Genomic DNA, 13,565 nt, shown 5'->3' with positions numbered 1-13,565 from the left:
CATTAAACCCAAAACTTGACAGCAACTCAATACTTTTTCCTCTGAAGGCTTCCATGAATTATCGCGAGGGCCGTCAGTAGGTCATTGCATATTGTTAGCTGTTGTCTTCGACTGGGTTTTCACTTCTGGAAAGCGTTTCACTGCTGTAACGGCTTGTTTTGATGTACGCCCCAGAGAGCGTTCTTGTGAAACTGACTGTAAATGGAGCTACCTGCAGAATACTGACTCAGCGGATGCAGCTCTCTCCGAAAACTTTGAAAATCAATCAGTAAGGATATCAGACAGCTGAAGAAATCCATGCATGCAGGGTGAGCTTGTCAGACAGGCTTTGTGACATCTAGCTATGATTTGCTGTTTGTTTTCCAATCACTTTCAGTGTTGAGGCAAAGACTTATTTTTTTTTTTGGTAGTGCATTGAGGGATTTATTCGGTAAATGTGTTTCCATCGTAGTTTGTTCATGTCGTTTTATTGGATAAAAATGTATCCCTCTCAATTGAGGGCATTTTTTGAATTATGCACGTCTTGGAGTTTCCATCCATGCAATGTACCAAAATGCGCATAAAAATAGGTGGATGGAAACCTAGCTATTGATGCAATTTTGATTTAATTGAGTAATTTCGCCCTCCTTAATTTGCGTCCAGCAAGACTAAATAAATGAATGAATAAATATATATAATAACATTTGTGCTCAGAATTAATAAATGACTAAATATTTATTTATTCACACATTTATTTGTGATTTAAATATTTATTTGCACTCAGAATTAATAAATGAATGTTTTTTTTTACGCTTTTTATTTTTTAATAAGTGTACTGTAAGTCACTTTGCATAAAAGCATCAGCTAAATGATAAATTAATAAGTTATGTGAGGCTATCCAACCAATCAGGTGAAGTGTAGCAGTGGAGCTTCGACCCCCTCAGCACAGGATGGCATGGTAACCTCTCTGAGCTTTATTTTATTCGGCCTTTGTGCAAATATAGATTCAGATGTTTTGAATAACGCACATAAATTTCCTTTGGGCTTTATGCTGCGCTGTTGCTGTGTTGTGAGTTTTGGCTTATTTATATTTTAAGTCCTCAGTTTACCAGCCAGACACTGTTTGTTTTATTAATGTACAGAGCTTTTTTTTAATGTCATTTCTTCAGTGTCTGTGTTTCCACGTTTAAATCCAAGAAACCGCTTTGAAATGCTGTGCACTTTAATGTTTTCTCTTACTGCGAGCTGCTTATAAAGTCTCTGTAAATCTTTGAAAATGTTCTTGACATGTCTCATTTGAGAGACTTGGAGAACGCTTCCATTAAAAGACTGAAGGCTGTGTGATTCATGGACTTTAATTAAGATTTCCTCTTTTGTTTCCTCTCAGGAGTCCACGTCTGCGAGAGCGTACAAAAGAGAGGCCTCTTTATAGGTGAAAGGATTGCCCAGGGCCACAGCGCTCAGAATCTGAAGGTAAGGGATGGAGACAAAATCATTTAGCTTTATTCCTGTAGTTCCCTTACACCTTTTCCTAAGCAGATGCGATAAGATTCCAGCAACAAGCAATTTGTCCACACCAGAAGCGACAAGACATGACACTATCAATCGAAAATCACAGCCAATCAGAAGAGTGTGTGGGCGGAGCCTCTCGGCAAGCGCACTGCACTCGTAACGAAATGGATTAGTACATAATCAAAATCATAAATATTACACAATTTTAATATTATTAAGTGACTGAAACAATCTTTTGTTTCTTTCCTAATTTATTTTCAAGATCTGAGTTATTCATTGTCGCTTTCAGTATGGCTATAAAGGTCACATAAACTCACATTAGATGCTTTTAACATTAAATAAAGCACATAAATAGTACCTGAGGTTATTATTGGCATATGTTGTTGTTCCAACCATGACGTTGCAGAAATGGAAACCGTTATCACCAGCTCTGATTATCATTGGAAATATATATTTTATTGCGGGTTGCAATTTCATGTTGCGTCTGGTTAGGACATGGTGTTAGAAAGAATTCACCTTCCTTTGATTACTTTTCTGCTACTCTTTTCCCTTAGGCTACAACAAAAGCATATGATAGTAACCAGGAGCTGTCATGGTCAAAAAAAGACAAAAGCAGCCCTTAGAAGTATTCAGAATGACCTGTGTATTACATTTAAGTCTTCTGAAGCCTTATGGTGGCTTTAGGTCAGGATAACAGCTGTCAACAGTCTTAAAGGAACAGTTCACTTCAAAGTGAAAATTCTGTCATCATTAACTCACCGTCAAGTTGTTCCTAACCTGTGTGAATTTCTTACTTCTGAGATATTTTGGAGAATGTCGGTAACCAGACAGTTGGTGGACCCCTTTTAAGTTATTGAAGTGAACTATTTCTTTAATTCCTGCACTGAGTTGTAGAGCTTTTTGACTTAAATTGGAGTAAACCTTGAAATGGGAGTTCACACCTAGAACGATAACTATAAAGGTAACTTTAATGATAGCTATATTATTGTCCAGGCACAATAACAATCTGCTTATTGTAAGCACACGCTGCACATTTGTTGTCTGCCACTTTAAATGCTCAAGATCTTTAAAGCAGGATGGATTCTGTGTTTATTGTGCATGTGATTCCAATGATATTGTTCATCTGAGCTGTTATGATTTTTACTCTGTGGTGTGTTATTGGTTTAACTTTTGATTTATAATAATTTCTAAGACTATCTTTGTCGTTATCAATCTTGGTGTGATCGGACCTTAACATTCAGTTAGTGACAATTTTGAGGTGTAATGGAAACAAAATTACACAATTCAGTGATGTTGGATAATGTCTGAAGACTGAGTCTTTATCAAAGCTACTGAAAACAAGGTACATTGTGTTTTGACTAACAAATTGTTAAACACTGCTCCATGGTGAGGCTTGTGTGGTTATGTAATCGTTACTTATTTGTATACATTGTGAAAAAATTCTTCCTTCATTTTTTCAAACAAACTCCATTTTAAAATTTGATTGAACTATTGAAAGTAGAAAACTTGACGTTGCATAAATTAGCCCCCGAACCCCCATAGCGGGATCACTATTTAGCAAGGAACTCTGTATTTATAAAATCCTGCGTACGGCCCTGCTCATGCTGTTCACTTTTCAAATAATCAACATGGATAAAATAAAAAAAATAACATTATATTATTTATTTATAATGGCTAGGTTAAAAAATAGATATTTTATATATAGTTTGTGATATTAGCTCACTTTTCGGCAAAAGCGGTGTTGGCTTTTATTATTTGAGAAATAAAAACTTGTGTTAAAGTTATGCAAATGGTTAATTATTTGTAAGACTACATCACAAAGAGTCAAGTCTTGTAAAAGCATTAGATTGGAAACATTGAAATTTCATAAAGTGTGTAAATAATAGAAATGCAGTTAAAATGGCCTTTCTTTAAATGCAAATGTTCTTTGAGTATTTAATTTGTGAAGGTAAAGCATGTACTTATTAAACTCCTAATTACAAGGAGGAGGAAAAAACTGCTCTTAAACTGGGTGTGTGACAGACTGTGGAATGGGGTTTGGCCGAGGAAAAATTCAGTCAAAAGATTTTTTTTACTTTAACCCCTGAACAAGTTAACAGTCATTAATCAAATAAGAACATATACACTGTTATTTAATATTCATCTCTGCTTGTTATCTAAGTAACAAAGTCTAACAGTAGTAGCCTATTCAGGTACAGAAATGAATAATTAAGCACAACATTAACAACAATAAAACAACACTATTTGTTCACTGTAGAAATTAGATATAGTTTCATCTTTGTTAAAGCTGTTGTCATCTTTGTATTTTGTTGTTTTATTAACATTAATGACTCTGAATATTAGGAGTGTGCTGTCACTTTAAGACAGACTGCAGGGACCGAAAAAACTGACAAACATCGGGTTTCTCAACGGTTCACTTATGACATAATCGAGAGAACTTGCTGAGAAGGGTTGTTAGATATCATTTTGTTTATGTGTCCGTTCAAGGGCAAGTAAATGCAAAAGAAGAGTCTTGCATGCGGCTGTGCGTACAGAACGTGCGAGTTCCAATTTTCGCCTCTTCTTCTACGTTTAAAATTGTTTGAATGTGTAAATTAGCAAGAAAAAACACGTCCAAATTATAAACTTTCACTCTATGATGGTTAAATTTAGCAGGTAATCCGAGAATCACATGTGTGCCGAACCGTGGGGCCTGGTCTGTACTCTAATGAGAGTTAGTTTACATGTAGTTGAAAACTTGCTTATAGTTAATAGTAAGTCTAAAATGGACTATCGAAATAAAGTGTAACCCAGTTATTTATATCTTTTGCTGTAGTGATTCAGTAGGAAATATCAGTTTACATTTTCAAACATTCGTTCTGCCATTAATTGTAATAATCCAGTGAAATTTTTGTATGCACAAGGAGTCTGACAACAGCCAGTGCTCCACATAGAGATCTGATCTTACCATCATTGTGTCCATCTGTGATTACATGAAGAAGCAGAAAAAACTGAGTCAGGCTAAATCCAGAAGAACTGTGGCAATGTCTCCAAGACGCCTTACTCACTTACTCCGGCTCTGGCTCTTGCTGATATTGATTGTTTTTAAGATAGTCTTTTTGCTGTCTAATTAATCTTGGGTTTGTGACTGAAAGATTTTCTGGAAAAAAGTCTTCTTTTTTTTGTCAGACAAGCGTCTCCTTGTGTACTTTCATGACACATTGACTTGGGTTGAGTAAATAGGCCTGTCAGGTTTATGATTGCGGTGTTTCCTTGTATTCATCGTACAGTCTGCTCGAGAGGAAGGAAGAAAAAAAGTGCAGCATGTTGGATTCACGATTTGCCTCTAAATTGTAGCTGAGAGCAAAATGTGACCACATAGCAGCTGCTCTAGAATGGTAGGAAGGGCTCGGTCCAGAGTTGGGTTTCCCCTTTCCGTGGTGTGTTGTACGGGTGCGGGGGACTGATAAGATCAGGGAGCAGTGACACCCGTCTGTCTAACACGCACTCACACACTTTCCCTGTTTTCTGCCATGCTGCCTCCCTGCTGCCCTATTGTTGAGGTGACCACACCAGCTTGGCACTGGTTTCCTCCCTGCTGTCCCTTCTAAGCAGGTTCTAAAACCTAGTGAGCTACCTTCTAAAGGCCCCCATACACTCACAGCAGAGTTTTTTTCAAGCTACACTAACTGACTTTTGCTCATATTTTTGCCCCATTTTGCAGTCTAGGCCCTGTTTACACCTGGTATTAAGATGCGTTTCAGGTTGATCTAATCACAAGTAACCGAGGGAGACATACCTGTTTACACCAGGTGTTTTAATCCGTCTCTTTTGTCCACTTTCAACCCCTTCTGTCCTGATTTCTTTGAGGGGAGGGTCTATGAGCGGGTCTATATAATCCAATGGACAAAATAAGCTTGTGCAATTTACATATGAACCCGCCTAAAGAGAACAGAAAAGCATACTGAAAAATTTCTGCTCCGACAGCCCTAAGACCACTTCGAACGCTGTGAGTGTGTTAGAAATCGGGAATGGCGAGAGAACATGTGATTTTTGTCTTCAAACCAAACTTGGGTCTTCAGCCAACAATGTTTAAATCCTGTCTGGTTACCGCAGAAAAGGTGGTCTTTTGTGGCTGTTCGGACACATTTGACCACATGAGAGTTTACACTACTAAAGCAATCCGGTCGAATGCGTTTGATTACCTCTAGAAATGGTCAAAAGTGGACAAGCACAAAATGTATTAGACCCTGTTTATACCCGTATGGTTTCCCTAGATGAGTCAACAATAGTTGCCGATAGCGATATCGTAGTGTATGATGCGTCGCTACTGAAACCAAGCTGTCCTTTATCTACCAGCGTTGCAATAAAATGCAATACAAAAGTAAATTAACAGAACGCGCCTAACAAATTAGCCTCAATATTTGACTCCTCAGCACAGATTAAACAACTGACTGCACCACTGACCTCTAACTTCTGTTGTAATCTATACGTCCACACACTCACTGCGTCTATCCACCCAAGACCGCATCCAAATGTGCTTTCCGTTGTGACTCAGCACAAGTCGTTACAACAACTACAGCGGTCATCTCCTGCACACCATGCTCGTTTCATCTGTCATGCGTCTTCTAGCAATGAGGTGCGTTTTTTCTGTGCGAGTTTGTTGAGTTTCTGAACAATTTAAAATCTTGGAGTGTATTATCCTCAGTGTATGATGGCCAGTTTTTCTCTAACCATTTTCCAAGTCAGCAAGTGTATGATGTCTAGCGTTTTAAAATCTGTTCAGATTTCAGCCTTTAGGGATAAAAAGAACTTTGAAATACCTTGTATTTCACAATAGTGTTAGCGAACAGCCGACACCGCCCGCAGAAAGTGGCGTTTATAAGAATATGTAAATAATGTGCTGGTGGTAAAGAAGCAGCAGATAAGTAAGCATCTGATCATTTATTTTAAGTTTGACATCACACGCCACCACTTCCAGGTCAAACACCAAACGGTACTAAAATACACACACATTGTGATGTAATACTACTGAAAAATCCTAACCTATATCTCCTTACTGAAATCCCTGATGGCCAGTCAGTTTTTTAAAGCTTACCTTAAATGTGTGAAACAAGTAGAGGCTTGGACCCGGAAACAATATTCCATATGTCAAGACAAACGGATAGCAATGTGCAAGTAATGATTATTTATATACCATTTTATACAATATATTCTCAGTGTCGCATTCAATTAGAATTAGTACTTCAGTTTCTACTACAAAGCGGCTCTCCGGTTGGTGTGTTCATGTTTTATCTGACTTTGACGAACACATGGAGAATTTGGAGGATACATGTTCTTAATTCAAAATAATGCCAGAGTGCATCTTAAATTATTTTTTAATTTTAGGGTGAAATACTTGGAGATGTTCTTGACAAGCTTTATGGGATTCACCCTTACAAAAGATAATGGTGAATAAATATAGTGTATATGGTAGGTTACGTAAAACTTTTACAACATTGCCAACTTTAATTGCCAAGACTTTGGCTGGTGGTTTGTAATGAGAATGGCTGATTGGCCAGTTTGTCTAATGATTATGTGATCTGGAAAGAGCCTCTTGAATGACTGACACCAGTGTTTTCGACGATCCCCAACTCCTTCCTCAGCAAACAGATTTGGTTACACACACATGCACAAGGACGCTGTACATTCCTGTCACTCTTCAAGACAACTGCAATCGCACAGACATGAAATTCAACCATTAATATCTTTCATCCTCAATTTTTTTTTTTTTGAGTGCTGAACTTAATCTGTTCCACAGCTTCACTCCACATATAGAAAGTGTTTTTGTCCAAGGTCCAAATGAACGCCCAGTAAGAACCAGTTAAGAATAAAAAATACTTTAGTGAGCAGAGAAACGTTCCAGTTGGGTGGTTACTTTATTGTCGTTTGATTTTGACTTGTAAGAATAATAGTTCACCTTCGCTAATGTAAATAACTTTTACATAGAAAATTCAAACTTTAAAAGGTCTGCTGAAAACATCACAACTTGGATGACTTTGAAAAAAAAAATTCCTCTGTGGAGAAGATTCTCAGGATGCCTGAATCATGTTTATTATTATATGTTTTATATTTATTATTGTTATTATATTTAAAATTAGAATTTGGACCCTATAAATCTCATTCTGTTTAGAGGGAAATTTTTAATTGTGTTTGTTTGTCAAATTGCCGACTGGTTTGACAGCTGTTGTCTGGCTCTCAGACTCTCAGCATGGTTCTCAGCTGTAGTGCTCAGGATCATGACTCACAGGAAGTTCTTCTACGCATGTTTGTGTTTACGTGTGCACATGATTGGGTCTCATCTCAGGTCAGCTGGTGGTCAATACAAAGCAATGGTATAACAGCTGTTGTTGGGCCTCACACAATCCTTACTGCACTACGCACACACTTAGCGTGTGATCTCTGTGTGTGTGTGTGTGTGCGCAGGAGCGCAGCAGTCATCCAGCCAGGACTGAAGATCAGGATGGAGAAGGAAGACCTGAAGATTGTCAACAGGGGTTTGGAGGATGAGATGGTATATATTCTTTTTGTTTCTCTTTCCTTTTTTATGCTTTTTTCCTCTCTTATATAGCTCATTGATTTTCTTTCTGTGCAGGAGTTGAGCGGGTATCTGCTGTGCCGATGGAAGCTGGTTCTGGTGGGTTTAGGTGGTCTCTGTACAGGCGGTTTTCTTTTCCTGCTGCTCTATTGGATGCCTGAATGGTGCGTGAAGGCCACCTGCACACGGACCACTGTCAGAGACGCAGAAGTCGCCCTCTTACGAAGCACTGTATGTCTTAAACCTCTACAAAACTTTACAAAACCTTACATTATCATGCGTTTTGAATCTGGATTGTATCTGGAACTTCTTAGATATTCTAGATTGCATTTATCTAAAATATTTATTGTATACAATACATACTATAAACATTATTAAATATTATTTTATTAATAAGACAGAAATACCCCTAAAGAAATAAACAATAAATAAATGATGAATATTAAACCTAGAGACATTTATTGACTTATTAATCTTAGTTTGTTAATTTCAACATTTACGAATACATTATTAAAATGATCAGAAGTTGTAATGTTTAACATTAATGTACCTTAAACTAACATAAACAAACAATGAAGTTTTATTTTTATTTAATGTTAAAAAGATGAATAAATACTGTAGCAAATGTATTGCTCAGTGTTAGTTCATGTTAGTAAATACATTAATGTTAACAAGTAAGACCTTATTGTAAAGTGTTACCGCTTTATCTATGTACGTGCCTTTGTGCAGAGGAGTTTATGAACACTAAACATTTCAAATACTTCAACATGATAGTTTTTAACATAATTATGAATTACAGAATGTTTCAGACGTCATGTTCTTCAGTGGTAGATAACACTCAACTCTGAGTCAGCTGAAAGGCTGCTGGTCATAATTCTAGTGTGTCGGTGGTGTTCTGTAAAGTGAACATTGGTAATCAAGTACATCACTTGTTAAAGTTAAACATCATTGATCATTCACACATATTTTAACTAAAATGACCTTGGGTTTCTTTAATGTAATGTCACATTCCTTTTGTAATTTTTAGCCTTTGAGACATTGCTTGTAAATGTTTTTTTATGTTCATTATGATTACAATTTGGGTTCGTTGCCTATTTTTAATAGAAAATGCCATGTGTGTTTGTGTATAATCTGTTTGTTTGTCCATAGGATGAGTTTAAGCGCTGGTTTCGAGCGAGGGTTCGGATAATGTTGGCCCCTGGGAAGAACCCTTACGACAACCTGGCCTCTCAGACCGCCTCCCCTCAGGCCAATGACCACGCCCACAACCCCCCTGACTCCGCCCCTGAGAAAATCACCAGGAATCAAGAGGACCAGCATGTGCAGGTATTATATGCACAAAATTTTATCCTTCCTACACAAATTCTGCAATTCCACAAATTCTAGTTTTTACAAACTAAGCGATATAGTTCATTGGTGACTGAATAAGTGTCTTCTCTTTTTGTATTACAGATACGTTATTTTACCCTCCACAGCACTAAGTATTTTTGGAGCGACACCATACACAACTTTGAAGTATTGAAGTAAGGGAGCATGTCTGATTATAGTTCCTGAATCTTTAATGGGTAGCTCAGCCAAAACTGAAAATTCTGTCATCATTTCCTCACCCAAATTGTTCCAAACCCATAAGACTTTCGTTCATTATCTGAAACACAAATGATGATATCTTTAATTAAATTTCTCTTGGGAGATTTCTCTCCTTCTATTGAAAGTCTATTCAGATGCTTCAATACGTTTCTAAAGAGATCGTAATAGAAATCCATAAGGATTGAGTGTTAATCTAAAGCCGCTTTTCCAACATTGATCAGCAAACTGTTTACAGAATTCAAATTTGGTCACAGAAGCTCAAGCACATTCGCTTGACTTGCGAGAACCAATGAGATTCATTCTCGTGTTACGCAGCATGTTTAAGCTTCCACAGGAACCAATGAGGCGCTGATCAATGTTTATATGTGAATAAAAGCCTAAAATTAAATCTGTTCATCACATAAAATGATCAAGTCTCTTCAGAAGACTTAGACTAAACTACTCAATTCATATGTATTACTTTTACAATCTCTTTATGAACTTTTTGAAGATTTTGATGGAGACTTTCAATGGAGGGAGAGAAATTTCTTAGATTTCATTAAAAATATCTTTGTATTCCGAGGATGAATGAAAGACGGAATGACATGAGGCTGAGTAATTGACAGAATGTTCAATTTTGTGTGAACTATCCCTTTAAGATTAGTGAAAATGTTACTCTGTGAATCCCTGATACTGTTGTTAAAACTATTATCTCCTCTGTTCTGCAGAGGCCTGGAGGATCTGAGCATGACCTGCTCATCCGTTCACTCGAAGCACAGTGTCGGGCTCAACAAAAACCAGCAGGAGTACAGGTGAAACCTTTGGCTGAATTTGACATTTTTGGAGGTAAAGGCTCAGCAAAAAGGTTGTCCTGTCAAGTTCACCAAAGTTAAGTTGGCCAACACGGATGAGGTTTTGTCGAAATTGCCAAAGTAATTGGGATGGAATTGGAAGCATCATTTTAGATGGATGGAAACATTATAAACAAATCACAATGTGCCATTATTTTCTAGCAATAGCTTTTAAAAATCCACTATTTTGTATAATTTTTTGGTAAAACTTTACAATAAGGTCTCATTTGTTAACATAAGTTAGTGCAACTAATAATACATGAACTGATAATGATCAATATATTGGTTACACTTTATTTTAAGGTGTCCTTGTTACAGTGTAATAATGTAATTAAGTACTGAGTGATATTAATTAACAACATGTACTTTAGGGTTAGGAGTTGGGTTCGGGTTAGTTGCTTGTAATTATTTATGCATAAGTTACTGTTATTACTATAGTAAGTACATGTAACATTTAACAAGGACACTGTAAAATAAAGTGTAAACATTTTATTACAGCATTTATTAACCTTTGTTAATGTTTGTTAATAAAAATGTTCAAATTCGTGTTAGTTCGCAGTGCATTAACTAATGTTAATAGGTACTTTTGATCTGAAAAAGTATTAGTCAATTCTGAGATTATTGTAAAGTGTTACCAATATTTCTAAAATATATTTCCCCACATAAAAAGATGTCACTAATAATGAAATGAAATGTTTTGTGGTGAGGCCATCCTAATTATTGAGCCCTGAACTGGATTGCACTGACTGTACAAATCTCACTTAGTCCTTTTCTTCTCTATTTTAGGAGATTTTTTTTCGGACTAAATGAAATAGACGTGAAAGTGCCTTCTCTTTTCAAGCTGCTAATTAAGGAGGTACGAGTGACATGTGAAACTGACCCAGGCCAGAGAACGGCATGACACAGCACTGCTGACTCTGCTGTTTAGAATGTCCACTCGGGGAAATAAGTGAACTGAAACTTCTCCATCTCTTTTGCAGGTCCTCAATCCTTTCTACATCTTCCAGCTCTTCAGTGTTATCCTGTGGTGTACCGATGAATATTATTACTACGCAATGGCCATAGTCGTCATGTCTGTCATATCAATAGCTACCTCTCTCTACACTATTAAAAAGGTAAGCAGGCTTGAAAAACAGTTTGAAACATCATTTAAATGTAAGAGTGAGGGAGTGAGTGACATAGGCCAGAACTTGATTTAAAATTTTGTGATCATTGTGTCATCACCAAGTCAGTAATTATTTTCAGGTTTTGGCCATTAACTAAAAAAATCAAATGGATCATTAGAATTCTATGCTCTACAAAATAATTATTTTGTATACATTTATAAATAATTTAAATATTTATATAATATTTTTATATAAAATATTTACATGCTGTTTTGTATTATATATATATATATATATGTGTGTGTGTATTAAATTGTATTATAATGTTATTTTACTAAAGACAAAAATGCCTAAATAAAAAAAGAATCAGTCAAGAATTTTAATATTGACCATTATAGCTTATTTTGTATAAAATGCAACATATTTATTGTACTATATACATACAATAAATGTTGTACTCTATACTATTTTAAATGTAATATTATTAAATATTTAAATACTATTTTTTTTAAAAACACTGGAATGCCCCTAAAAATAAGTAAATAAACTAATGCTAATTTAAATATTTCATTTTCATTGAAGTCCAAAATTCCCCAATAACCAAACAAACAGAAATGTGTAATTTTACAAAGCTTTTTCATTTTAAGATTTGTTTTTTGTAGAATAACAAACACTGACGATTCAAGCTTAGCTGTTAGTCATAGGGTCTATCCAAGGTTAGAGTTGATGCTAATTTTCTAATTGCATAACTGAGATATGCTAACAGTTAATGTATTTTATATGCCTATTAGATTTACTGTGCTGCCTGGACACGCAAATCTTTATTTGTTCTTCACAGGAACATTTTCTTTTGTTTTACAGCAATATGTAATGCTACACGACATGGTGGCTACTCACAGTACTGTTCGAGTTACGGTCTACAGGGGCGGAAACGGTACGGCTCAGATGTTCTGAAAAAGCATTTTCTTCACTCTAAGTATATTTGTAATGAAGTACACTGCTGCAGGCCTGGGTTACCTGCTTCAGCGAGTCTGATGTAGTGGCCAAAGTCACGATGACTCAGCACTCTGCCTCCTGTGCTAGGAAGCATGGGTAATAAGTGATGTGCTGAGACTGACTGGTTTTATTTCACTGCTCGCTCTTCCTCACCCTCCCTCTTTTTGGCTTCTGTTTTTGCTGTACAGAAACGGAGGAAGCCCTGTCCACAGACTTGGTCCCTGGTGATGTCATCATCATCCCAAGCAACGGGATCATCATGCCCTGTGACGCAGTGCTCATCTGTGGAACCTGCATTGTTAATGAGAGCATGCTCACAGGTGATTGGCTGCATCCAATTGTGATGTCATAACAACTGAGCCCACTAGAATGGGGCAATATAACTTAAATTTTATGTATATTACCTAACTATAAACCAAATTTGCTACTGAAGTTTACATTGGAGACGCTTATAAACATCCGTATATAAATGATATGGTACAATACGTTTGCATTAGATAACTTTAGTTAATGTATTAATTTACAATGAGCAATACATTTGTTGTTGTATTTATTATTCACTGTTATTGTAAGGTAATACATTTACAACTGTTCATTGTTAGTTCATGATAGTTAAGATCCATTAAATAATATTAACCGATACATCTTTTGATTTTAAAATGTGTTCGTAATTGTTGAAATGACATTAACTAAGATGAATTAATGCTCTAGAAGTATTTTTAATTGTTTGTTCATGTTAACTAAAATGGGTATCTAATGTTAACAAATCTAACCTTATTGTAATTTTTATTAAAATTGTAATACATTTTTGAAATTAAAATAATTATAATGGTATTGTGATTAAGATTAAGTTAATGTTAATAATGTCCAGTAAAAGTTTATTTACTTTAGTTGTCTTTTCTGAAATTTGTTTGGATTTTATGTGATAATAAAATTCATGAGCATCATGCAAATTAACTTTAAATAGTGTTACAGATTTCATTTTATCTTCTGTTTATT

The 13,565-nt window shown here is 35.9% G+C and overlaps 1 protein-coding gene across 2 annotated transcripts in view; it reads left to right on the top strand.

The window, feature by feature from the left end:
• The window catches only part of atp13a3 (ATPase 13A3), a 45,547-nt gene that overhangs the window by 8,751 nt on the left and 23,231 nt on the right, over positions 1 to 13,565 (top strand). For both annotated transcript variants that reach the window (XM_077203795.1, XM_077203796.1), the window contains exons 2-11: positions 1,367 to 1,452; positions 7,936 to 8,023; positions 8,105 to 8,278; positions 9,197 to 9,373; positions 9,500 to 9,570; positions 10,342 to 10,425; positions 11,251 to 11,320; positions 11,445 to 11,579; positions 12,432 to 12,504; positions 12,755 to 12,886. In XM_077203795.1, the coding sequence (XP_077059910.1) occupies positions 7,973 to 8,023; positions 8,105 to 8,278; positions 9,197 to 9,373; positions 9,500 to 9,570; positions 10,342 to 10,425; positions 11,251 to 11,320; positions 11,445 to 11,579; positions 12,432 to 12,504; positions 12,755 to 12,886 (967 nt within the window). In that variant the 5' untranslated portion in view covers positions 1,367 to 1,452; positions 7,936 to 7,972. The remainder of the gene's footprint in view (positions 1 to 1,366; positions 1,453 to 7,935; positions 8,024 to 8,104; positions 8,279 to 9,196; positions 9,374 to 9,499; positions 9,571 to 10,341; positions 10,426 to 11,250; positions 11,321 to 11,444; positions 11,580 to 12,431; positions 12,505 to 12,754; positions 12,887 to 13,565) is intronic.

Source organism: Siphateles boraxobius, unplaced genomic scaffold, assembly GCF_051911475.1.
Source record: "Siphateles boraxobius isolate OS27281-9 unplaced genomic scaffold, OSU_SipBor_1 5, whole genome shotgun sequence".
NCBI lineage: Eukaryota > Metazoa > Chordata > Actinopteri > Cypriniformes > Leuciscidae > Siphateles > Siphateles boraxobius.
The sequence above is the reverse complement of the archived record's forward strand: the minus strand, read 5'-3'. Positions and strand labels throughout refer to the sequence as shown.